This window comes from Cetorhinus maximus, chromosome 2 (genome assembly GCF_964194155.1).
Source record: "Cetorhinus maximus chromosome 2, sCetMax3.hap1.1, whole genome shotgun sequence".
Lineage (NCBI taxonomy): Eukaryota > Metazoa > Chordata > Chondrichthyes > Lamniformes > Cetorhinidae > Cetorhinus > Cetorhinus maximus.
The window spans coordinates 92,484,778-92,512,671 of record NC_135880.1 but is presented as its reverse complement, the minus strand read 5'-3'; the positions used below and the strand labels follow the sequence as shown (position 1 = coordinate 92,512,671).

Below are 27,894 nucleotides of genomic sequence, written 5' to 3'. Positions count from 1 at the left end.
TCTCACAGTAAGTCAGAGTATGCACTTTTTTATTAGGGCAAAAGCATTTTGTTGTTATAGTTCAGGATGTGAATCTGATGCATTCCTTTAAGGCCATAAATTGTAATTACTGTGCCTTCTCAGCAATTTGTATTTATACAGCATCTTTTCTGTATTAATACTTTCCAAGATCATTCAGAGAATCATAATCAATCAAAATAACATTAACCAAAGGAGGCCAAAAAGACATGAATCAAAGGAGGACAGGTGACTGAAAGCTTGATTAACAGAGAGATTTGAAGGATTATCTTAAAAGGAGGAGGAGAGAGGTGAAGAGGTTATCTGAGGAAATTCCAGAGCTTTTTAGGCCTAATCATAGCCACCAAAGTTGAAGTAAAGGAAGTCAGGGCTGCATGAAAGGCCAGAATTGGAATGCAGAGTTTTGGGTGGGTTACAGGACTGGAGGGAGGTGATAGGTAGGATGGGGTAAGGCTGTCAAGAAATTTGAGTACAAGGGTGAGAATTTTAAATTTGAGATGTAGATTGACTGGGAATGAATGCAGGTCAACTAACATGGATGATAGGTGAAAGTTACTTTGTGCAAGTTCAGATATGGCCAGAATGGTTTGGATGGGCTTCAGTTTACGGAAGATGGGAGCTCAGCCAGAAGAACCTGAATAATCTAGTCTGGAGATGACTCAAACCAGCATGAGGGCTTCAACAGAAGATGGACTGAGGCAGGGGTGGAGACGAGAGATGTGGCTGAAGGGGAAGAAGATGGTCTTGAGGAAGGGGAGGATGCAGGGTTGGAGGACAGCTCAGGGCCAAATAGGATGCCAAGGTTGTGAATAGTTTGGTTCAGCCTGAGACGGTGCAGGGAGAAGCATGGAATCAGTGGCTACGGAATAGAATTTGCGGCAGGGGCAAAGACAGTTTTCAAGGTAATTAAAAGCCGATAAGCCAGTTGGATTGGATTCTCTGGTCAAACAGATTGGAAACTTACTTTTGTTAGTTTTATTGTTTGTAAATGCCTTGGGTTTTTTTGAGATTGAATCTGTAATAGAATGTGAAATTTTGTCATATATAAACTAGATGCAAAATATTTATCTAGAGGTTACAAAGTCTCTCATTACACTGCTCACGGTAAATCAGGCGATGTGTTTCATAAGTCAGGAACATTATTCTGTGCAAACTGTATAGACGTGTACTTTTTAAGGCTACAAATCTAATTCCTGTTAAATGAATACCTAATTCATACAGGGGGTCAATGAAAAGACTTCTGGTGTTCAATAAATTCTCACTTGAGTTTATGTAGATGTTAGCAAAGGGATTATAGACATGCTTGTTCCAGTATTGTGTATTCCTATAGTGTTTCTTTCGAAGTGTGATGTGGAATGCTGAGCCTGCCATCTGCCAGGTAATACAAATGATCACTGGTTATTTATTTTCCCATGGATCCACTAAGAATTTCTACCTCCACTCACTGCATTATAAACTTACTTTAAAACCAGCAGCTCAAGATATTTGGAGTGAGTGCATAACTGGTTAAGAAAAACCGTCTTTTGGATAAGATGTTAAACCAAAGCCCCACCTGCTCCTGTGAACATAAAAGATTCCGTGGCACTATTTCAAAGAACAGGGGAGTTCTCCCGACTGTCATAGCCAATATCTATCCCTCAACCAACGTAACTAAAATGGATTATATGATCATTATCATATTGTTATTTGTTTGCTGTGTGCACTTGGCAGTTACATTTCCTGTATTACAACAGTGATCACACTTCAGAAAGTGCATTGTCTGTAAAGTACTTTGGGATATCCCAGGGTCATGAATGATGCTTTATAAATGCCAGATTTTTCCTTTTACAGGCATGTCTCAAAGATCACACTTTTAAGAAGGGTTGCTTATAAGTTAATTGTTTAAAATTTGAGCTAACATTGTGAACCTGAGGTTGATGTTTATATTGATCTCATGAGAAGTTCCCAAGATCTATTTCATGGCATTTGTTGAACTTGTGGGGACTGATTTGTAATGTAGAAAAGTATTTCCATTACCTCCTTTATCAATTATGCACATAAGAGATAATTTACATGTTCTGTAACAACCTGTATTTCTTGCACCTTTGGAAAACTAAAGCTGCTTCCCAATTGCTGAAGTAATCAGCTTGTGGTTATGCCTTTGATTAACTACTTTAATCAAGTTGAAATTATGATATTAGATAGCTTACTGGAACAGCTTGGAACAATATCACTGTTCCTTTACTGTTACTGAGTTAAAATCCTGGAACTACCCTTCTAACAGCACCAACACCAGATGGCCCACAGCAGTTTAAGAAGGTGGCTCACCATTACCTTATCAAGGGCAATTAGGGGTGAGCAACAAATGCTGGCCTTGCCAACCACGCCCACATTCTGTGAAAAAAAATACAGAAATCACAATTGGTTTTATTTGCTAGTTGGCTTAATATATTTTCCAGTTTTCAAATCTGATTTAACTTGCAGCCAATTTTGGCTGCAGGAAAATGAAGTCTAAGTTGGGCCTTATTCTGAAGTGTCTCTTTTGCATGCAGATTTTCCAGATGGAAATCCAATCGGTTAACATGTAGGCTTAGTGCAGAACATTGATGTTGGGACATTTTGATTTTTGTTTGCAGATAGTTCAGTGGGATCGATTTCCAATTTCTAATTCTGAATTTTTTCGTGTTTACTTTTAAGGTTTCTTTGGAGATGGGGAAAATTTCTGTTGAAGGTGTAGGAGAGGTTCAGGAATATATTGATATCTGTGACTATGCAGTTGGACTGTCTCGAATGATTGGAGGGCCTGTGCTACCATCTGAACGTAAGTGAAGCAATATATCCTGACCTTTGTTCCTGCTATTAGTATGTCCTGTATCATTCTCTTACTTTTTTTGAATTTGATAAGTACAATGGTATGAAAGCTGCAGTTAAGATTACAGAGGAAACTATTTGTCCAAGAAAAATAGAAATAATCTCAGTTACACAATATCTATTTTATGTTAGCTAGATGTCCTTTTTTTTAATTCATTCATGGGATATGCCCATGGTCTAGGCCAGCATTTATTGCCCATCCCTAATTGCCCTTGTTCAGAGGGCATTTAAAAGTGAACCACATTGCTGTGGGCCTGGAGTCACATGTAGGCCAGATGAGATAAGGACAGCAGATTGGTTTTTACAACAATTGACAATGGTTTCACGGTCATCATTGGACTTTTAATTCCATATTTTTATTGAATTCAAATTCTACCATCTACCACGGTGGGATTCGAACCCAGATCCTCAGAGCATTACCCTGGGTCTCTGGATTACTAGCTCAGCAACAATACCGCTACGCCACCAACTCCCTGTGTCAGCACATCCCAATGATCGTGATTAATGGGTTATTGTGAAAACGTTTTCTACAGCCATTCCTGTATTTGATTAAAGCAAAATATTGCGGATGCTGGAAATCTGAAATAAAAACAGAAAATCCTGGAAAAACTCAACAGGTCTGACAGCATCTGTGGAGAGAGAAACAGAGTTAACATTTCAAGTCTGTATGACTCTTCTTCTGTATTTGATTAGTTGTCCAAGGGCACTAAACGTTTGAACATAAGTATCCAGCATGATTTTCAGGTAACAATTGCAAAATTGGTTGGTAGGTGGACTCTGGTGGAGGCGTTGGCAACACCACCACCAATTGCAAAATTGCTTCTACAACTATCTTCATACCCGGAGGGCGGCACATATAAAGTAGTGGTAACTCTTTCGAGTTATCAACAGTCACAGATTGTAACTCTTTCGAGTACATTCACAGTTCTTGGTTTTCCGGGAGTGGGACATGAACCCACAACCCTCTGATTCAAAGGCGAGGGTGCTATGAACTGATCCACAGCTGACACCTCTTATAAAGTAGTGGTATTTACACTAATTGAGACAACATGCAAAATAGTTTCCCCTTGATTAATTAAGACTTAATTGATTGATATGTTGTAGCTTTTGCAACCACTCTCAATCTTTAAAATGTGCCTTAAAAATGCCCCACTGTTGCTATTATCAGTAATTCCTTCAAACAAAAGTGAATATGTCCACCCTCAAACTTCGGCCGGGTAGTAAATTTAGCAAAAACAGGGAATGCTGGAAATACTTAGCAGGTCAGGTGGCATCTGTGGGAGAAATACTTAAGATTTCAGGTAAATTACCTTTCATCTGAGCAGCTAAAATTAACTATTTACTTTTTTTGTGACTGTGGCCCGCAGAAATTGATTTTCCATGCTGTAAGCTTTTGGATGAAACTTCTTGCAACATGAATTTGCTGCTACTATTAAAGGAGTGCCAGATACCTGGTGGTAGTAGTGTTCCTTTAATGCTGTACTCTGAAGATTCTTCTGGTTGTTTTTGTATTTTTAGAATAGGAAAAATAGTATACTCAAAGCCTTTGCTTTTTCAGTGCTGTGCACTTTCTCCTACTATCCTTTGACCCACTCACTCTGCAGAGATACATTTAATTGTTTTGATCTTTTTTTAAAATCTCAAAATCCTAGTTTAATCCAGCATTATATTGGCAGAAGATAACCAGTATGCAGTTGGTCGTGCAAGAGGAAGAGAAATTCATGGTGCATTAGATTTGAACAGCTGGAGTGGAATGTACTCCATATCAGATTGTTATACCTAATGTGGGGCTAGTTGTTGCTACAACTGAGTGTCAGAAACACTGACATCCCTCCCTTTGTTGTGTACGTAACCTGCTGTTTAACTCTGGGAGGATAATGACTGTGGGATAGAATTTTCATGCAGTTTCTCCCAATCTCCCACCATAACCTAGGTGGAAGATCAGTGGAAACACCGGAGAAATGATGTAAAAAATAGTAATTGAGGAAACCTCGATGAAATTTTATCTGTATGCATTTATTATTTAGGGATTATGAAAAAAAATCAAGAATGTATTTAATTGACACTTGACTTCCATAAAATCTTTCCATAAAAGGTCCCGGACATGCTCTAGTTGAACAGTGGAATCCACTTGGTCTAGTAGGAATCATCACCGCATTTAACTTTCCAGTTGCTGTTTATGGGTGGAATAATGCCCTTGCACTTATCTGTGGAAACTGTTGCCTTTGGTGAGTTACTTTTGTAGATAGGTGAGCTATATTATATATAGCTGAGCTATATTCATCCTGCTTTTTTAACTAATTAATTTGTCCTAATTATGAAAATATATGTTTGGTTGCATAACTTGATTTATGAAAATTTGCTCGGGAGAGGATAGACCTATGGGTTTGATTCTTGACTTTTCCTATGTAGCCAAGAGTGATGGTCTTATTGTCTGAAAGTTTCTCTCTCCCTTTCACCTCTCCTTTTTGCTAGCTGTTAGGGCTCTGTACAGCCTGCTTGACGGTGGAGTAAATTTGAAGTCCACTGTAAAACCTGATTGTGAAATAATTTGTGTAGGTCAGGAGGGGACTGGGTGAAGTAATGGAAGCTTAATCCTGCAGCCAAGTTGGAAATGTTTGTTGCTGCTAGAGTCCAAAACATCTATGTGTAATGAGGGGTTAGAGGCAGTGAGGGGGAGAAAGAGGTTGTTGGGGGCTGGGCAATTAGAAGGCAATATGTTTGTCAGTACAGACATGCGCTTTGAAGTATTTATCCTTGGATTGTTTACGATGCTGGAAAAGCCCACCTTTTGTTATTGTAGTGATTGCTTTTATAACCGGATGGCTTGCTAGCCAACTTCAGAGAAAAGTTAAATTCAGCCCTGCCATGTGTGACTGGAGTCATGCGTAGTTAAGAATGTGAGACTCCCTTTCCTACAAAGCAACAATTCAGCGACTTAGATGCCATTTCTTTGGTACCAATCTCCAAATGATCGGATTCATCGAATTCAATTTTGAAACTAACATGAGAAAATTGACCAGTGCAAAAGCAGTTGCTGACTGGAGCCGAGTAGTAAATGCACTCTTGTCAGTGTTGTCGTATTAGAGAACAAAATTTTCAGTCAGTTCACTCCATGTAATTTATGAAATGAACAAGGATGTTGTTTGGTTTGCCTTGCACAGAAAGATAATGACTTATAGCATACCGGCTCTCATTCTAGCAAGGCACATTTTCATAGTTATTGTTAGGCCAGGATTTCCTGAGCGGGGAGGGGGGGGCCCGCTCGCCGACATGGGATCATGTTGGGCGGAGCTCCTGATGTCACCCCACCCCATTTCAATTTTCAGGTAGGCGGGGGCTCAGCAGAATCAGCTGTGCACCCGCCAACCTGTTAATGCCCAATTGAGGCCCTTGACAAAGCCATTAAAGTAATTAGTGGACCTGCCCATCCAACCTTAGGGTTGGCAGGCAGGCCGGGAGCCTTGGCGGGCATTAGAAAAAGCATGAAACCTCATCCACGGGCGGGATGTAGGTTTTTAAAAAAATGTAATAAAAGTGTCTTTGAAAGTGATGGACATGTCCCAACTCATGTGACAGTGTCACATGAGGGACATGTCAGGGAAGTTTTTTTTTCTGTTTTTAAGATATTTTTTATTGTGGAGCCGATCTCCCTGAGGCAGCACTTAGCCTCAGGGAGATGAGTGCGCTCTTTCGCCCGCATAGCGCTTCCTGGCGGGTGTCACACTGGGCAGGCCTTAATTGGCCTGCCCACGTAAAATGGTGGTGCACCCCCAATTGGGGGCGCTGATCTGAGGAGCGCCTCCACGCGCCCGCTCCTAAACTCTTTCCCCCCCCCCCAACAGGGGGAAGACTCTGCCCTTTGTATAATTTTGATTTTTTTATTCAAGTTTTATTTCTAAGCTATGGGCCACTTTTCCACCTGCTCCTTTGCATACATTACAACCAAAATGCTCTGTTTTGCCTTATTCTTGTCTCTTAGTCCGCAAAATTATAAGCTGTCTCCCTTTCTAGATCTAGATCTAAATACTGATCTCTAAGAACTGATACTTTGGTTCCAGCATTAGCTTTTAGCTTCAATTTGGACATGACTTTGTGGGGTCTCTTGTCAAAACTATAAAAATGTTACTCTTCTAACCTGAGTTCCAGTATTTTACTTCAATTCTACTAATAGTGACACAACAGTCAAAAGAAAATAAGAAACTAGAAAATATTGCTCACAAACTCTGAAAAACAATTTTAATGAGATTCTTAAAAACAAAAAGCTAAAAGCTACTGCGGATGCTGGAAATCCAAAACAAAAACAGAATTACCTGGAAAAACTCAGCAGGTCTGGCAGCATCGGCGGAGAAGAAATCAGTTAACGTTTCGAGCCTTCATGGCCCTTCGGCAGAACTTCAGAAGTTCTGCCGAAGGGCCATGAAGGCTCGAAACGTTAACTGATTTCTTCTCCGCCGATGCTGCCAGACCTGCTGAGTTTTTCCAGGTAATTCTGTTTTTGTTAATGAGATTCTTGATTGGCGTGTTTCCTGGACATGGATCTGTCATATTCCTTTAGCTCCTAAATTGTAATGAACGTAACTGTCTTCAATTTCGAAACTGCCGCACAGTAGTGACAGAATAGAATGATTTTCCAAGAACTAATTTGAAGAGTTATGTAGAAAACGCTGGGCTATGGTACTAGGTAATTTGGACACCTCTTTCAAGGAACCAGCACAGACAGGCACAATGAGTTGAATGACTATATCTTGTAATGCAAAGTTCTATGAATCTAATTGGACATTTGCAATAATCACTTCGTATAATCCATAAATGAGAATAAGAATGTTTTCAGGCAGAATTAGTATTTAAATTTTCTTTTGGCAATTGAAGTTCGCCTTATTCTACCCTGTATGCTCCTTACTTTTCGGACCACTTTGCCATATGGGCCCTTGTCAAAAGCCTTGCTAAAACCCATGTAAACTACATCAAATATGCTAACCATCATTGACCCTCCTTGTTACCTCCTCAAAGTTTCAATTTAGCAAGGCATTACCTTAACAAATCCATGTTAAACTGTCCTTGATTAATCTGTACTTTTCTAAATGACGATTAAACTGTCCTTCAGAGTTCCTTTCCAATAGTTTTCCAACCACCAAGATTAGGTTGACTGGCCTGTAATTACCACTGTATAGTGGGCTCCAGGTTTGGGAGTCCCACCCTTTTTTGTGGGAATATATGTAATGCTTTCCCTAATGAAAATAGGGTACATTGGCTTTTAAGATTTGCAAGTTCATCAAAATGTAGACTGACGGCACTCAGGCTTGGTAATGTTTATCTTTTTTGATTTGGCCTTTTCCTTTAATTTGGAGTCTGTAACACTGTCTGCAAAAAAAATACTCAGTTGTGTACACCTGCAAATGTTCATGAAGGCAACCCCTACCTGAAATGACCTGACTCTGAATGTTAGAGAACTGCCGTGTCACTACAGCGGTCACAGTGAAAACATTACAATGTTGCTGAAATTTCCAATGGTTCTTGTATGGTAACCCAATTGTAGTCAGATTTATGCTGTTTCTATCCCCACTCTGGCCCCTTAATGTGGTAAAGTTGAGATTGGGAACTCAGCAGAGAAAGGTATTAAGCTGTTTCTTCAAGTTAATCATGGCTTATGCTATCCTTAATTAGCAGCATTTCTTTATGGTTATGAATACAATAGGAATTTTTATGCTGTATTGCTAAGTGGATTTAGCAAAAGTGGAATGGCAGCTCTTTGAAAATTGGTGACTTGGCCATTAGATTGAGCTAATTTTGTTTTTGCATTGCGTTGTGTGTGAATAAACAGTAAGTGCCTTGGGTTTCTGAATTAAACAAGTATGTGGTGGAAGGTGACTGATATATGGATATACTTAATTTTTGGCTATGGGAATGGTGGGTTGATATGTAGGCAGGTAATTTAATGATGTTAGGGGTAAGGCCAAAATGTGGGTGTATTATCCTGTTACATAATCAGTTGATAATTAGAACTACTGATTCCTAGTTGCAGTTTGCTCTTGAAATGTAGGAACTTTCGGGTTGTGAAGGATATGTCACTTTACCGACGGATTTACTGCATTGATCATAGGAAAGATGCAAAGCATTGGAGAGAGTGCAGAAGAGATTCATGTGAATGGTTCCAGGGATGAGGAACTTCACTAATGAAGATAGATTGGAGAAGTTGTTTTCCTTGGAGAAGAGAAAGCTGATAGAGGTATTCAAGATCATGAAGGATCAGGACACATTTGATAGGGAGAAACTGTTCCCACTCCTGAAAATATCGAGAACGAAAGGACACAGACTTATGGAAATGGCAAAAAAAGCAAAGGTGACATGAGGAAAAACTTCCATGCAGCAAGTGGCTAAGGTGCAGAATGCACTGTTTCAGTGTGTGGTTCAATCAAGGCATTCAAAAGGGAATTAGGCTGTTATCTGAAAAGGAAGAATGTTCAGGATTGCTGGGAGAAAGTGGGTTAGTGGCACTAGGTGAAATTTTCATTCGGAGAGCCGGTGCAGATACAATGGGCTGAATGGCCTCCTTCCACACTCTGACAATTCTGTGATTCTGAACAGCTGCTTGAAGATAAATCAGTGTCAGAGCAATGTGAAGGATTCAAGGAGGTCATTGTGGGGGTTCAGAAAAAGTATGTTCCCACAAAGAAAAAGGGTGAGACTCCTAAACCATGAGCCCTGTGGATGTCAAGAAGCATACAAGGTAGGATAAAGCAACAAAGGGAAGCTTACGTCAGAGACTGAGAGCTGGTCAGAAAAGTAAGAGCCATGGGATCCAAGGAAAAGTGGTAAGTTGGCTCAGTTGCAGAAAGAAAAGGGTAATGGTCAGTGGGTATTTTGTGACTAGAAGACTGTTTCCAGTAGGATTCTTCAGGGCTCAGTACTCAGTCCCTTGCTTTTTGTGGTATCTATCAATGATTTAGACTTGAATGTAGGAAGCATGATTTAAAAGGTTTGCAAATGAAAAGAATTGACCGTGCAGTTGATAGTGAGGAAGACAACTGTAGACTGCAGGATGATATCAATGGACTAGTCAGGCTAAAACGTAGAATATAAGAGCCGAAGTTAAGCTAAAACTGTACAAAACACTAGTTAGTTTACAGCTAGGGTACTGTTTACAGTTCTCGTCACAGCATTACAGGAAAGATATGATCGCACTTGGATGGATACGGAGGAGATTTGAGGTTGTTGCCAGGAATGGAGAATTGTAACTACCAGCCAAGTTTGGATAAGCTGTGATATCGTCTTTCTGCTTCACAGAAAACAGGAGGGAGGTTTAATTAATGTGTTCAAAATTATGAGGGGGCCCAGGTAAAATAGATAGGGAGGACCTATTTCCCTTAGCAGATGGGCCTTAGCAATTTATACCAGGGAGCACAGATATCAAGTAATTGGTAGAAGGATTTAAGGGAGGTTGGGGAAAAATTTCTTCACTCAGAGGGTAGTGGTAGACTGGAACTCCGCTGCCTGAAAGAGTGGTAGAGAAACCCTCATCCTGCTTATACAGTACTTGTATATTCACTGGAAGTGCCATAACCTGCAAGTCTACAGACCAAGATCTGGAAAGTGGAATTAGGCAGAGATACGATGGGCCGAGTGGCCTCCTTGCATGCCATAAATTTATAGGATTCCTTGTACTTTATGTTCACAGGAAAGGAGCTCCAACAACCCCTCTAACTAGTGTAGCAGTTACACAGTAAGTACATTTTTCCACTACGAATTAATGTTTTACTGTTTTCCAACAAGAAAAGATTACTACTATCTGAACTGGTGATTAGTTTATGATGTAATATGACCCTTGCGTGGACCTGGCCCTTTCTATGTAAGTGACTGTTAACAAAAATGGGAGTGCATAGAATTGGAAGAAATCTGTTGACATGGGCAGGGAATTAGTTGGGAGGTAATTCTGCCTGCCAACATCTCTACCCAGCTTTTAGTTTGGGAGGAGACTATCTGCTCTGTATAATTTCCCTCTACACCAAAACTCATCTCACTGGATAAGGTACTGAAAGTCTGATATCTTACACTAAAACATTAAGTTACATATTGTTCTGTTTAATTTCTGCCTGCATCTCTTCATTAATAAGTGGCATAAATAGTATTTCAGAAAATAATACAATTTAGGTCCTTCCCTTAAGCTTCCTTTTTAATAATCTGAGTTTAACATGAAGATTCAGGTTTTATTTTAGATATGTTCTTCATCACCCTATAGGTAACAACAATTGCTCCCTCTAACATTTTCTCAAACTATGTTGTGGGATCCATGCACCAAGGAAGCAACATAATGATTTGTTTGAGTCGAGATTGCAGAAATAAAACGTTTAGCTGTGTGAGCTGGTGTAGGGTAAGAGGGGCGACCTCCTTTGTGGACCCCCTAGGCTCATCATAGGCACCTCCAACCTCCATGTCATCCTCTCCTTTAATTCTCCTCTTGAACCTGGCCTAGTGAACAAAATAATCAAATTGGCTAATGCAACAATTGTCGTCTACTTTCTCTCTCTCTCTTCCCTCCTTCCCTGACAGGGTATTGGATTGTATGTGATGGCTCCTGCCCCACTATCAGAGCAGATCCTCTAACAGACCCAGCCTCCTCCTCCTAGCTGCCAGGTCTTCTGTCCTATTCTGATCAGCAGTGTGTAGCAGCACCTCTATAAAACGAATCCCTCTTTAATTGTTTTGAAGCATTGCCAGTTGCTCACTAAGGCTGACCACTTCAGCCTTCAGTGCACCGACTTGCACTTAGTTGTTGCAGCTGGAATCCACCAGAATCTGGGCCTAGAATGTAAATTTCTCACAACTTCTATACACGAATGTTTCATTTTTGTGCAATTTTAAATTAGTTTTAAGTTTGTTTGAGTTTTTAAAAAATAAGCTTAAGGAGAATTGGAAAAATAAACCTCCTTCAATTAGCCTTCTTGAATTCACCCCATTCACTTGAGAAACCTTACTCCATTTCCAGCTTGTTCTGCTGTACTCTCACGAGTTTCATCTTTCAAACATTTGTTTCAACTGGCCAGTTAGCCCTAGCCATAGTTTCTAACACTTGGCCACTGATCTGCTAGCAATGGGCTGACATTTAATAGCTAACTGACATACAGATTATTCAAGTTTAAAACTTAAGCATAAATTTCAGTTTCAGTTCAAGTTCCAAAAAAATGCACCGTTTCTGCTCACCACTGAATTCCCATATTGACCCAAGTATCAAAGCATATTTAAATATTTGGTGGTCAAGTGCAACACTGGTTGTTTGTTTTTAAAAGACTATTCCTAATGATTTTTTAAAATCCCTGGTAAAGTGCACAAAGCAAATTCAATTTTTAGCAGTGCTTTTAATCCTGAAATTGTGGCAATTAAAATAAAGGGTAGGATTTTTTGCTCAGCGTGCGGTGTGTGTCCGATACACCCCAGCATGAAATAAAGTGCGCTGACGTCGGCCGTGCATGCCGATGTCTACCCGCCCTCTCGTGATAGTTAGGTTGGCGGGTGTGCTTTGGAGCCGGCAGCACGCCTGCTGACAATTAAAAGGCGTATTAAGGCCATTAAGTTAACAATTGTCCTGAATTTTTCACTGCCCATTCAACCTAACGGTTGACGGGCAGGCGAAAAAGCCAAACGGTCTTTGCATTTTTTGGAAACGTCATCCACGGGCGGGATGAGGTTTCCTAAAGCAAATTAAAATTTTGCACTTGAATTAAAAACATGTCCCCTCATGTGACAGGGTTACATGAGGGGACATGTTTTATGACATTTGTATTTTGTTTGTTTTTTTTAAAACAGTGCTTCATCTCTCTGAGGCAGCTCTGTGTCTCAGGGAGATTGAAGTGCTCTTTTGTGTGCACTAGGCCCACTTGCATTCCTCCCCCCGCCTGCACACGCAGCGCTGAGTGCTGCCGCTCGTGTTCCATGCTGGGCGGGCCTTAATTGGCCCACCCACGTAAAATCATGGTGCGGTGCCAAACGTGGGTGGCGGTTGGCTTCCCGACCACCCCTGCCAAGGGCAAATTCTGCCCAAAGACTTTCTCGACTGCCTTTAATCCCTTTAGCTCTATATAATTTTCAAATTAGAGTATATGCAAACTTTGCACCTCGTTATAATTTATTATCTCTCTTTGCAGCATTGTTGCCCAGGTTTTAGAAGATAACAAACTACCTGGAGCCATTTGTTCCCTTGCATGTGGTGGTACTGATGTTGGGTAAGTGAATAAGGAGTAATGACAACAGGCATAATGTTCATACTCTTGAAATGTCTGAGGGGTGTTTATTGATCATTATTCTATTCACCAGTGCAATAATACTTGAGGAAAAAACTTTTTTAAAGATGTTTGTTGCAATTGGTCATCTACAAGTTTTTCAGTTAAATAATGATGAGAGAGTGATGAACTCTTGCAGCAAGATGTCTTCTGTACTTTTTAATCCTGAGTGTCTGACTGAACATGCATTGTAATGTTTGACAGAAATGACAGAAATGTTTGAACTTAAAGAAAAATCTGTTTCTATGAAGTAAAAAAAATCATAAAATTAACCAGAAGTTATAATTTTGTTTGTAAAATTCAAATGTATTATGGGAGAACATGCCCCTACACCCCCTCGGAATACATAAGTTATTTTAGTTGTTCATGGGATGTGAGCGTTGCTAACTAGGCCAGCATTTATTGCCCATCCCTAATTGCCGTTGAGAAGGTGGTGGTGAGCTGCCTTCTTGAACTGCTGCAGTCCTTGTGGTGTAGGTACACCCACAGTGCTGTTAGGAAGGGAGTTCCAGGACTTTGTCTCCACGACAGTGCAGGAATGGCAATAAAGTTCCAAGTCAGGGTAGTGTGTGGCTTGGAGGGGAACTTGCAGGTAGTGGTATTCCCATGTATTTTCTGCCTTGTCCTTCTATGTGGTAAAGGTCATGGGCTTGGAAGGTGCTGTCGAAGGAGTCTTGGTGAGCTCCTGCAGTGCATCTTGTAGATGGTACACACTGCTGCCACTGTGCGATGATAGTGGAGGGAGTGAATCTTTAAGGTGTTGGATAGGCTACCAGTCAAACCAGTTGCTTTGTCTTGAATGTTGTCAAGTTTCTTGAGTGTTGTTGGAGCTGCACCCATCCAAGAATATTCCATCACACTCCTGTCTTGTAAATGCTTGACAAGCTGTGGAGAGTCAGGAGGTGAGTTCCTCACCGCAGAATTCCTAGCCTCTGACCTGCTTTTATAGTCGGAGTACTTATATGGCTGGTCCAGTTGCTACAGAGAACTTGTCATTTGGAAGAACATTACGTGTATGATGTTTAGTTTGCTGTTGACCATCTTGTTCACATTGACCCACTTTTCATTGGCTTAGTGCAGTACAATTCTATTCAAGTGTGGTTCACATAGTATATTTTCACATTTTTGATACTTGTAGTTAGGGAAGCTTTTAATTTGTTTACAGGTTGTGGGTATTGCTGACAAGGCCAGCATTTATTGCCCCAATCCCTAACTGACCTTGAGAAACTTGTGGTGAGTAATGACCTTTGAACTGCTGTGGTCTGTCTGGTTTAGGTACATACACAGTGCTGTTAAGGAGGGAGTTCCAGGATTTTGATCCAGTGACAATGAAGGAATGGTAATGTATGTCCTAGTCTGGACTGTGTATGACTCGTAGGGACACTCAGAAGTGATTGTGTTCCTATGCACCTGCTGCCGTTGTCCTAGTTGATAGGGGTCATGACTTTAGAAGGTGTTGTCGAAGGAGTGTTAGTCAGTTGCTGTAGTTCATCTTGTAGATGGTACGCACTGCATCACCCATGGTGGTGAGCTGTCGTCTTGAACTGCTGCAGTCCATGTGGTGTAGATGCTGTTAGGGAGGGAGTTCCATGACTTTGACCCAGCGACAGTGAAGGAACGGCGATATACTTCCAAGTCAGGATGGTGAGTGACTTGGGAGGGGAACCTGCAGGCGCTGGTGTTCCCATCCATCTCCTGCTCTTGTCCTTCTAGATGGTAGCGGTCGTAGGTTCGGAAGGTGCTGTCTAAGGAGCCTTGGTGAATTCCTGCAGTGCATCTTGTAGATGGTACACACTGCTGCCATTATTCATCTGTGGTGGAGTGTGTGAATGTTTGTGGATGGGATGCCAATGAAGGGTCAGCGTTGTCTGAAAGCAAAACATGAGAATAGGTTAGAGACTGGCCCTTGTGGGAGGAGGGGGAGTTGAAGAAATAACATTTTAAATATCAAAATAGAGGACAGAGTTCATGATCTGAAGTTGTTGAACTCCATGTTGAGTCCAGAAGGCTGTGAAGTGCTATTCAGCTTGGGTTGGGCTTCACTGGAATATTGTAGCAGGCCGAGGACAGAAATGTGAGCATGAGAGCTAAGTGATGAATTGAAATGGCAAGCGGCGGGAAATTCGGGGTCCTGCTTGCGGACTGAGCGAAGGTGTTCTGCAAAGTGGTTATCCAGTCTGCGTTTGGTCTCCTCAATTTCTTCTACTGGACATCGTTCTTTCAAATCAGTCTAGAGAATCAGTGCTCATGTGTCATTAAATTATGTAGAAGTTACTCCAGATGTCTATTAGTAGATGAATTGAGTTAATGGGAGTTGGGAGTTTCACAGTTTAAATCACCTCTTTACTCTTGATGTTCCCTTGAACAGAACAATTAAACAAATGTTTGGCTTTTGTTCTTTGTAAAATGGTACACATCAACCTCCAAATAATAACTTGGGCTTAACTTAATGTTCAGCATCAGCATTTTTAGAATAGATAACATTCACCGCACATAAAGGTTAGTGGAAGCGTAAATAGAAGAGCTGAAATATACAAGTCACTGGTGAAGAATAATTTACTGACTGATGCTCTTACTGTGGCTAATCATTTGCTGGTTCAAGCAATTCTGGTTATGTAAACATTATGAGCTTGAAATTCCATGGGCCTGCCAGTACTGACTCCTGCCAGTGTTTGAAGGTTTAGTGAGAGTGACCTTCATTTGTATGAGGCCTGGCAGAATCTTAAAATGGTTACACACAGGAGGCTATTTGGCCCATTGTATCTGTGCCTGCTCTCTGCACAAGAACATGGCTAGTCTCACTCCCTTGTACCTACCCCACAGCCCTGCAAATTCTCTCTCTTCAGGTGATATCCAATTGCCCTTTAAACTTATTTGAATCTGCCCCCACCACACTGCCGGGCAGTGCATTCCAGATCCTAACCACTTGCTGCATAAAAAAGTTTTTAATTATTATACCCATAACAATCTCTCCGAAGTCGGTGACCTCATAGCCAGGAATTCCAATTTCCCTTCTTTCCAGAATTCTCACTCTTCAGCTTCACTTTAGATTGAACGGGGTATCTCACAAATACAATCCCTCTGCAAAGTATAAGGCTCGTCACACTATCTATACAGTCCCTCATCCCTGGGACCATTCTTGTAAATCATTTTTGCACCCTCTCTAAAGCCTTCACATCCATCCTATCGGCAGTGCCCAGAATTGGACATCATACTCCAATTGCAGCCAAACCAGTGTTTTATGAAGGTTCATCATACTTCCTTGTTTTATACTGTATGCCTCTGTTTATGAAGTCAAGGATCTTATGTGCCTTTTTAATTAATTTCTCTGCCTTGTCACCTTAAATAATTTGTGTACAAATACAACCCACCCCCTCCAAGACTCTTTGTTCCTACAACCCCTTTATAGTTGGATCCTTTATTTTATATTGCCTTTCCTTGTTCTATCATTTCACAGTCTCTGCATTAAATTTCACCTGCCACATGGCTGCCCATTCCAGCCTGTCAATTTCCTCCCCACAATTCATAATACTTCCAAGTTTTGTATTTTTATGATCTCCATAGAGACCTATAATTTTTAAAAGAAATTCAAGCTTCCAATTAATAACTGAAAGAATGACATGTCAAGATTTCAAGTTTTAAGACATTTACTTAATGAATGACAAAAATGCTATTAAATAAATACCATCTTTGTAGGCAATTTATACTTTTAAATCATAAAACAGAATACCCACCTTTTTATTCTTAGCCTTGGGTGTTTTCACCTTAAATCAGTATCCTCTGATTTTGACCTTTGTGCCAATGGGAACAGTTTGCCCCTTTTTACTTTGCCTAGAACATGATTGTGACCACCTCTATCAAACCTCCTCTCAACCTTCTTTTCACTAAGGGGAACAACCCAAGCTTCTCCAATCTATTCAAGTAGTTTCTCATCCTTGGAACCATTTTTGTAAATATTTTCTGTACTTTCTCCAATGCCTTCACATCCTTCCCATAGTGCATTGTACAGAATTGGTCACAATATACCAGTTGAGGCCAAGCCAGTGTTTTATAAAGGTTCTCCATAACTTAGTTGCTTTTGTGTTTTTTTTAATAAATCCCAGTATCTTGTATGGCTTATTAACCGCTTTCTCAATCTGCCATCTCACCTTCCATGATTTGTGCAAATCTCTCTACCTCTGCATCCCCTTAAAAATAAAGATTACAGTTCTGTATAGTTTTTCCCCATTCTTTGTATCAAAATCTATCTCACTTCTCTGCATTAAATTTTATCTGCCACTTGTCTGCCCATCCGCCAGCCTGTCGATGTCCTCCAAACAGTCCACAATATTTTCCCAAGTTTTGTATCATCTGCTAATTTTGAAATTGTGCTGTGTACACCCAATTTTGCATCATTAATATAAATCGAGAACAACTGTGGCCCTAGTATTGACCCCTGGTGAGCTCCATTGTATACTTCAGTTCAAGAAACAACCATCCAAAGCTACTCTATTAACTATCACTCAGCAAACTCTGTATCCATGTTGTCACTGTCTTATGTTCTTATCAGCTGAGGAAAGGCATTAGGTGCTATTCAGCAGGTTTATTTGCCCATTTTTGACCTGGTGCTATGAGATTTCGTAGGTTCTAGAGTCAATGTTGAGGACTCAAAGGGTCACAGCCTCCCAGCTGTATAGCACTCTACCGCCACTGCTAGTGGGCCTAACCTGCTATAAGGATGGGGATAGTGATGGAGGAGTCTGGGAGGTTGGCTGAAAGATATGATCCTGTGAGTATGACTATGTGAGGCTGTTGCATGACTAATCTTTGCGATTGCTTTCCTAGTTTTGGCATACAGTACCAGATGTTAGTATGGAGGATGTTTGAGTGCCATTGTTGTTTCCGGTACCTAGCTCAATGCCAGGTGGTTTGTCCCGCCCTCACCTGTGATCTGGGTTGCTCATTGATCCTAGCCCTCTGGTGGGTTCATTACCGGCAACAGCCATTGCTCCCAGCGCCGCTGACGGGCATTGGAGAGCAGTTGGTCACCAGCCGGCAGCTCTTGGGCAGGATTTTTGCCCCCAGGATCCTAAATCCTGGGGAAGGCCCGACCCCGGCTAGTCAAGTTCCTGATGGATCCACCGCCCCACCCCCAACAATGGAGGCGATGCAGAGATTCTGCCAGTTCTCCAGCTGTGGGTATTTCAGTTGCTGTGACTTTGAAGAAAAGCTGGCTTTCTTCAATAATTGATTGAAGTTGTTTGGAGCCAGCTGGACAAACTTCCCTGAATTTATACTTGAGTACTCCTAGAAGATAATTGACATTCTAAAGCTGTTTTTGATTTGATTTCAGTGCGGCAATGAGCAAAGATGAGCGAATAAACCTCCTGTCTTTTACTGGTAGCACAAATGTGGGAAAACATGTATCGTTAGTGGTTCAAGAGCGATTTGGTAAGTGGTTGTGATAGATGCAGCAGTTAAACTTGTATATTTTCCGAACAAAACTAGTGAAGTTAATAAGAAATTGGTTAGCTGTTCATGACTTAACAGTTTTGTGAAATTGGATTAGAATGATTTTTTTTCTCTTTCTCCACCTCTAGGGCGACAGCTTCTGGAGCTTGGCGGCAACAATGCTATCATTGGTAATGTGTGTGTTTTGATCAAATGTAGCCTTTGCACACAAAGCCATGTTTTCAGATTGGAGGGACATGTTCTGTCTAAGGAAAAGAAACAAAACACACACAGGTCTAGGATAGCCATTTAGTAGTCTTTTCTTCCTCACTTGAAATAAAATTAGGAACTCAAACAAAAATACACTGACAACCATACAGGCTGGGGACTGGAGTTTGAAACACAATAGTGACATCTCATGAAATTACACGCTTATGCATCAAGGAGTTGCAAAACCCTTGGCACATTATTTTAATCCCGAACGGGTATAAGTAATAGCACAGTCAAATCTTGAATATTAAGCCCTCTAGTCTTGTTGCAACCAAATGTATTGGCTGCATTTCTAAAATATCATTCTCTTTTATAGATATTGCTACAGTATCAATTACATAATTCATATGCAGGGCTTCATTGCAAGCCTGTGACAAGAACAAGAGAATCAAGGGGTAATGGGGGTAGGCAGGATAGTGGCATTGAGGCCACAATTCAATCAGCCATGATCTTACTGAATGGTGGAGCAGCTTGAGAGGCCAAATGGCCTGCTCCTGCCCCTAATTTGTTAATTTGAACGTATGTTCTTATAGGGTGGAATTGAATATTTGTGACATGGGTCTTACCTGCAGGCACTTATGTGGCTACCATCGTTCCTCCCCTGGGATTAAGGATCCTGGGGACAGAAATCCCACCCCTCCCCCTTGCACCACTCAAAGCAGTGGCAACTGCCAGCAATGCAGTCACCAGAGGCCCAGGATAAAAGAGGGACCTGAGGCCAAAGGCGAGTGAGGGTGGGTTGGGGGCCGCAGAAGCGTGGGATAGATGGGGGGGCGGTTGGAAGCAAGGGCTGGGGAGGTGGGCGATGGCTTTCAGGGAACTCCCCTTCCTGATGCAAGGTCCCTTGATCAGGCACTGTGCCTTTGAATGGAAGCCCCCAAGTCCCGCGCCCACCGCCCCCCCAGCACTCAGTTTCTCACGTGGCAACTCCCCCACCAGCTGATGGTTGAATTCCAACGGCAGCAGGATGAGGCCTAATGCCCACTTGAGGGCCTCAATTAGTATCCTAACAGAAAGTCCGTCTGTGAACCTTTCTACCCCAGACTTAAGTCGGTGAAAGTAGGAAGGAGGGTGGGAACCCATACCCTCCCACCTGATTAATTACCCTTTGGCCTCAAAATTTGCCGCTGGGAAGGGCATTAAATTCTGCCCTAAATATTCCCCATTAGAGATCCAATACCATCTTGGGTTCACTGTTGAGGATTAACTCCAGTAAATGATTTTATCTAATTCTCTCTGTAATATGTGGTAGCATGCTATAAGAAAACAATCGAGAATATTTCAGCTCTGCCCTTCAATATTTGGCTGACCATCATTAGGCCTTCAAATAACTTGTGACTTAAATGTAAATCCTTCCAACTTGCATTGAAAGGGATGGAATCGAAGGTGAACCATTCCTTAAAAAGTAGAACAGACTTTTTTCTACTAGAATAAAAACAAAATGCTGGAAAAACTCAGCAGGCCTGGCAGCATCTGAGGAGAGAGAAACAGTTAATGTTTCAAGTCTGTATGAGCCTTCAAAGCTGAAGAGAGGGGTGGAGCAGAATAGGTCAGGGATAGATGGGAGCTCAGGAGAGATTTGACAAAGATGTCATAGACACAATTCAAAGAAATTGGTAACGATTGTGTTAAAGACTAAGGCAGGTGTTAATAGTGGCATGAAAGTCAGTTAGCAGCATGTGTTAATAGCAGAACAAGGGTCAGCGCTCTCTGAAAGCAAAACATGGGAACAGGTTAGAGACTGACCCATATGGGAAGAGGGGGAGCTGGAGAAACAATATTTTAAATATCAAAATGGAGGACAGAGTTCATGGTCTGAAGTCGTTGAACTCCATGTTGAGTTCAGGAGGCTCTGGAGTGCTTTTCCTCCAGCTTGGGTTGGTCTTCACTGGAATATTGTAGCAGGCCGAGGACAGAAATGTGAGCATGAGAGCTAAGTGATGAATTGAAATGGCAAGCGGCGGGAAATTCGGGGTCCTGCTTGCGGACTGAGCGAAGGTGTTCTGCAAAGTGGTCATCCAGTCTGTGTTTGGTCTCCTCAATTTCTTCTACTGGACATCGTTCTTTCAAATCAATCTAGAGAATCAGTGCTCATGTGTCATTAAATTATGTAGAAGTTACTCCAGATGTCTATTAGTAGATGAATTGAGTTAACGTCCATGGGAGTTGGGAGTTTCACAGTTTAAATCACCTCTTTACTCTTGATGTTCCTTTGAACAGAACAATTAAACAAATGTTTGGCTTTTGTTCTTTGTAAAATGGTACACATCAACCTCCAAATAATATCTTGGGCTTAGTTTAATGTTCAGCGTCAGCATTTTTAGAATAGATAACATTCACCGCACATAAAGGTTAGTGGAAGCGTAAATAGAAGAGCTGAAATATACAAGTCACTGGTGAAGAATAATTTACTGACTGATGCTCTTACTGTGGCTAATCATTTGCTGGTTCAAGCAATTCTGGTTATGTAAACATTATGAGCTTGAAATTCCGTGGGCCTGCCAGTACTGACTCCTGCCAGTGTTTGAAGCTTTAGTGAGAGTGACCTTCATTTGTATGAGGCCTGGCAGAATCTTAAAATAGTTACAGTACAGGAGGAGGCTATTTGGCCCATTGTGTCTGTGCCTGCTCTCTGCATAAGAACACAGCTAGTCCCAATCCCTTGTACCTACCCCACAGTCCTGCAAACTCTGTTACTTCAGGTGATATCCAATTGCCCTTTAAAAGTCATATTTGAATCTGCCCCCACCACACTGCTGGGCAGTGCATTCCAGATCCTAACCACTTGCTGCATAAAAAAGTTTTTCCTTTTTTAGTTTTCATTCCTGTAGCAATCTCTCCGAAGTCTGGTGACCTCATAGCCAGGAATTCCAATTTCCCTTCTTTCCAGAAATCTCACTCTTCAGTCTCACTTTAGATTGAACGGGGTATCTCACAAATACAATCCCTCTGCAAAGTATAAGGCTTGTCACACTATCTATACAGTCCCTCATCCCTGGGACCATTCTTGTAAATCATTTTTGCACCCTCTCTAAAGCCTTCACATCCATCCTATCTGCAGTGCCCTCGAATTGGACATCATACTCCAACTGCAGCCAAACCAGTGTTTTATGAAGGTTCATCATACTTCCTTGTTTTATACTGTATGCCTCTGTTTATGAAGTCCAGGATCTTATGTGCCTTTTTAACTAATTTCTTGGCCTGCCCTGTCACCTTAAACAATTTGTGTACAAATACCACTCACCCCCTCCAAGACTCTTTGTTCCTGCACCCTCTTTATTGTTGCATCCTTTATTTTATATTGCCTTTCCTTGTTCTATAATTTCACAGTCTCTGCAGTAAATTTCACTGCCACATGGCTGCCCATTCCAGCCTGTCAATTTCCTCCCCACAATTCATAATACTTCCAAGTTTTGTATTTTTATGATCTCCATAGAGACCTATAATGTTTAAAAAGGAATTCAAGCTTCCAATTAATAACTGAAAGAATGACATGTCAAGATTTCAAGTTTTAAGACATTTACTTAATGAATGACAAAAATGCTATTAAATAAACACCATCTTTGTAGGCAATTTATACTTTTAAATCATAAAGCAGAATACCCATCTTCTTATACTTAGCCAACCAGAAAAAAAACACTTCACAGGTATACTTTACATTGTCCTTTACATAGCCATTCAATTTTCCCAATATCAATCCAAAGTGATTCTTAGCTCCTGGGGGTTTATTCCAGTTATTTTGTTTTCTCAACCAAGTAATTTGTAATCTCACAATGAGGTTTTCTTTTCCTGGAGACTTTCCCCATAGCCCATGTTGATTGACTCTTCCAGTCTCTCTCTCTCTAACTCTCCACATATCTGGTCCTTTCAATCCAAGCGTGAGCTTCCACATGCATTCCTGTGTGGTGAATCATTGAGTCTTTTTTAGCCTCTAGCTGCTCCCTCTCTCCCAGATCCAGGCAAACTCAAAAACGCCTGTATTATGCAGTGATATTCTAGGAAAGCCTGTAACCTGATATTTACAGTAGCTTCCTCTGCCTTTTCCCCATGGCAATGTGAATCACATGGGCCTTGTATCTAGGCAGAAAGGCTATCCTTGAGAGCCTAACTCTCTTTCATCTTAGAACTTATTGGATAGTTTAAAGCTCAGCTATTTACAACTGGACATTCTCAGCATTTTTCTGGGACATTGGAGACTCTCAATCTCCACTATTACTGCTGCCATTGTCTCCAAGCAAAAATACCTTGTACCTTCTTCCCAATAAAACATACTAAGCCTTCCTTTGATCTCTAACAATCAAACTACCCAGGCCTACTGTCGGACAGACTTCAGAACAGGTCACATGACCTCCTTCACGTTACCTTAAATTTAAAGATGCATTTTCCAAAACATACAATATCACCTGCAAGTTTTGAAATTTGCCCACCCAAGTGTAGATCATTAATATAGGTCAAGAAAAGTAATACCGACACCTGGGGAACCCCACTGTATAACTTCTTCCTAATCCAAAAAACAAATATTCACCACTGCTGTTTCCTGCCACTCATCCAAGTTTGTATTCTTGCTGTCACTGGCCTTTTTATTCCTTGTGCTTCAACTTTGGTGGCAAGCCTATTATGTAGCACTTTATCAAATGCCTTTAGTATATCCATGTACACCACCATCTGCATTATTCTTGTTAGCACTTTCTCTTGCCTCATCAGAAAACTCAATTAAACATGATTTGCATTTAAAAAAATTTGTGACAGCTTTCCTTACTTAATCTACACTTGTCCAAGTGTCAGTCAATTTTATACTAACTGGCCTGTATATGTCGGATTTATCATGACACCATTTTTGAACAAGGGTGCAAGGTTTGCAATTCACCACTCCTCTGGCACCGCCCCCATAAAAAAGGAAGGTTGGAAGATTATGGCCAGCGTCCCCACAATTTCATCCTTTCTTCCCCTCGTATCCTTGGATGTATCCCATCTGGTCCTGGTTATTTATCAGCTTTTAAGTAAAGACAACCTTTCTAATACTTCATTTACCAATTGTTAGCCATGTAGTTTCTCAACCACCCCCACTTTCACTGTGATTTTGGCAGCATCATCTTCCTTGGTCAAGACAGATGCAAAATAGTCATTTAGTAACTCAACCATGCCCTCTGTCTCCATGCATAGATCTACATTTTGATTGCTAATTGTCCCCACCCTCCTTTTACTGCCCTTTTACTATTTTTATGTCTTTGGAAGACTTTGGATTCCCTTTTATGTTAGCTGCCAGTCTCTTCTCTTTATTTCTCTTATTTCCTTTTTCATTTCCCCTTTGAATTTTCTACACCTGGCCTGGTTCTCACTTGTATTAATCAACCTGACATCTGTCAAATGTGCTGTTTTCCTGCTTCATCATATTCTCTATCCCTTTTCCGCCATCCAGGGAGCTCTGGCTTTGGTTGCCCTACTTTTCCCCCAAGTGGGAGTGAAACCTCAACTGTACCTGAACCATCTCTTCTTAAAGGCAGCCCATTGTTCCATTACAGTTTTGCTTGCCAATCTTTGATTTCAATTTCCCTGGAACAAATTCGTTCTCACCCCACTGAAATTGGCCCTCTCAAATTAGGTGATTTTTACCCTGAATAGTTTCTTGTCCTTTTCCATAGCTAATCTAAACTTTGTGATACAATATTCACTGTTCCCTACTGATAGTTGATCCACTTGACCCACTTCATTTCCCACCACCATATCCAGCAATGCCTCCTTCCTCATTGGGCTGTATACCTACTGATCAAGGAAATTCTCCAGAACAAATTTAGAAACTTTTCCCCTTTCAATCCTTTATACTGGGATAATAATAGTATATATTAGGATAATTAAAGTTCACCCATTAACACTCATCGACAGTTTTTGCATCTCTTCGCAATTTTCCTGAAAATCTGCTCTTGTATGTCTCTCCCATTAGTCAGTAGCCTATAGAATACGCCAAGTAGTATGACATTTGTCTTATGTCTATTGTTTCTTAAATCTAACCAAATAGATTCTGTCCTTGACCCCTCTAGGACAGTCCCTCTCTCCAGCTGTGTAATATTACCCTTCATCAATACTACCATCACTCCTTTCTCTTCTTCCCTATTTTTCCTGAACACCTTGTAACCAGTCTGTACCTTCTCTGAGCCAGGTCTCTCTTATTGTCACAAAATTGTATTCTAAGAAGTTACCTGTGACTGCAGCTCACCAGCCTTATTTACCATGCTTCGTCCGTTCACATACATGCATTATAAACCTAATTTAGACCTTATTGCATTTTCTTACTCTTGCACTTTTTTCTTCCTCCCATGCTCCCAGGGACACACTTGACTTCAGCCATGGCTGAAGATTTCCTCTTGCAAAGCAATGTGGAAACTTGCTGATAAGTCTGAGACCTGATGTAGCTGGGATACACCAATTCCTTGGAGGATCCACCAATCCCTGCTGAAGTTATGATGGGAGACCAGCAGAATTCTGTGTGGAATTTCAGGGCCACTTGCTTTCTTGAAATGAATGATGCTCGAGTAAGAGATTCAAATTCCATACACGAATGGCATTTCAAAGAGTACAGGCGCCATCATCTGGTAAAAATCAAGTACTGCAAAACTGCAGACCTGACATTACTGGGCTTGACTTATGTTTTTGTTTATTTTGTGGTGACTAGAGTTGAATCCCCAATTCAGTCACAAGACAAATCAGGTATTTGATTTTTAAAATGTTGTTGGCTTTCCACTACATCTGTTGAAGAGTAACCCAAGCAATTTATTATGCTTTTTTTTATTCTCTCATTGGATGTGGGCATCACTGGCAAGGCCTGTTGCCATAATGTCCATAGTGGTGCTTTCAATTTTTTATTTTTTGCACAATATGAATGGAATACACAACATAGAGCTGTTGGACACAGTACAAAGCACTTACAAGTGGAATAAAATAACACTTATAGGTTGTAGTGTTTTTATCAATTGTGGAATCAGTGATATCTAACTTACCCATCATCTTGTGTAACATTTTTATATAACCTGTATTATTAAATTAAATACAATAGGCTAATTTCTTTTTGGAAAGCATTTCACTTCATTACTGGAAGAAAAACTGAAAATCAAGAATAGTATTGACTATTTGAGGAACACTGATAATCCAGGGAATGTGTATATAATTGACTAATGATTGTTATATGATAACTCAATGTATCTGTAGGAAACCAAATATGATGTCAATCTTTAAAACATAAATAAGTACATGAAAAAGTTAAATTCAAAATTACCATATAACCTCTGTGTAATTCCTTGGAGGTGCTGAAATGAAATGGCATTGTGCAGTTAATAAATTGCCATGTCATCAAATTGTCATTTCCTATAAGAACAGGACCGTGTTATGCAATTATGCAATTTAAAACGTTTAATTAGGTTTCTGGAAAGGCTGACAGTAGTACTAGCTGGAGAGTAAACATCAGATGGAAAACCTTGTTGATGTATATCAAAAATCTGCAGATTGTAAGCAGATCTTGCAACAAGTTTGTTCTCTGACTAAATCTCTTCATGTAATTTAACTGATACTATCTTATTCCTGGCAGTGTTCGATGATGCTGATTTAAACATGGTAATTCCATCAGTTCTGTTTGCTGCTGTGGGGACTGCAGGGCAGAGGTGCACAACAACTAGGCGTCTGGTGAGTTAGTACCCTCGTCTGCAATCTTTTTCCAAATAAATATTTGCTAGACAAAACTACCAGCAATTTTTAAAGCAGGCTTACTTGTTTAAACAAAAATACCCTTTTAACTGTGCAGAGCTTTTAAAATATCAAATTCTTTCAAGTTTCACAAATTGTACCTTCTCTCTTGTGGTCTTTTAGTTTTTACATGAAAGCATTCATGATAACATGGTGGAAAAACTTGTGAAAGCTTACAAACAGGTTCGAATTGGAGATCCATTAGACTGTAAGTTTTATATCTTTTTTGTATAGAACAATTAGATTAGATTGAAAATCACAACAAATGATGTGACCTATTTAATATGACGCTATGAAATCTCTCTCTTTTAAGCTGTTCAGAAAGGTAATTGAGCAGGTAGACTTGAGATAGATTGATTAAAAGTTCAGTGCCAGTGGGGCCATTGAGAAATTCAGAACTGGACTGTAGCTGAAGCAGGCAGGCCCAATAGCAGCCTAACTGACAATTTAAAACTTAAAATGGAAAGCATAGGGCCTACTGTTCCAAGAAACTTAAACCAGGGCTAGAGCTGAAGCAAGCAGGACCAACAGTAGCGGCATTAATGCCTCCATTAAAAAAATTAACACAAAGCTCAAATGAGGCTGGAAGAAGGGTTTAGCTTGTCACCTTGTACAATAAACAATTAAAATGCATGACATATCATTTAAACATGTGTGATCAAAGCCACGATTCATGAATAATATTTTTAAATTCTTCAGATTTATTTTATTGTGCCTGTTCCTGGTTGTGAAGATGAGGTAATGCTTTAGTTAAGATTAGATGACAACTAAAATGTGATGGCAATACGTGCTTCCATTTACTTTTTTAATAGCTACCCCTGTGATATTTAGTCCTCCCACCAGAGGTCACGTGAATCGCCCAACTCCAGTTTCCACCACCTCACTAGCCTTACCTCTCCCTCTCTGGTTCTCCTCTTTGTTCTCTCTTCCTCTTCATAGTCTAGGCTAGACACACAATTCTCTTGGCCACCTCCTCCAGCCTCACGTTGCTGCCTGTTCTCTTTACCACTTCTTTTCACCCAGTTGGATGCGGTAGCGATAGAAGCTGGGGACTTTGGATGCTTTACTTTTGTTGCCACGCATACCCTCTAGCCACCCCCAACACCTTTGCCATGTCTTGTGGTGCTAGAGGGAACTGGTTGACAGCAACATCACAGAAACTGGTCCCAGAGGTAGGCAGGTACACATGGCTGCAGTGAGAGACTACTGACAGCTAGGATGTGCAAACTAGGAGGTGAGAATAGTGGCACGACAAACATCAGCTAGCAGAACCACAGGTACAAACCACCCAGGTAAACTTGCAAACCGTGTGCAA

At 40.8% G+C, this 27,894-nt stretch overlaps 1 protein-coding gene across 1 annotated transcript in view; it reads left to right on the top strand.

Annotated features, from left to right (window-relative positions):
* The window catches only part of aldh7a1 (aldehyde dehydrogenase 7 family, member A1), a 61,954-nt gene that overhangs the window by 21,645 nt on the left and 12,415 nt on the right, over positions 1 to 27,894 (top strand). Inside the window, exons 5-12 of the mRNA XM_078566966.1 lie at positions 2,695 to 2,818; positions 4,964 to 5,096; positions 10,547 to 10,591; positions 13,011 to 13,088; positions 18,478 to 18,575; positions 18,725 to 18,766; positions 26,425 to 26,519; positions 26,703 to 26,787. Coding sequence (XP_078423092.1) covers positions 2,695 to 2,818; positions 4,964 to 5,096; positions 10,547 to 10,591; positions 13,011 to 13,088; positions 18,478 to 18,575; positions 18,725 to 18,766; positions 26,425 to 26,519; positions 26,703 to 26,787 — 700 coding nt within the window. The remainder of the gene's footprint in view (positions 1 to 2,694; positions 2,819 to 4,963; positions 5,097 to 10,546; positions 10,592 to 13,010; positions 13,089 to 18,477; positions 18,576 to 18,724; positions 18,767 to 26,424; positions 26,520 to 26,702; positions 26,788 to 27,894) is intronic.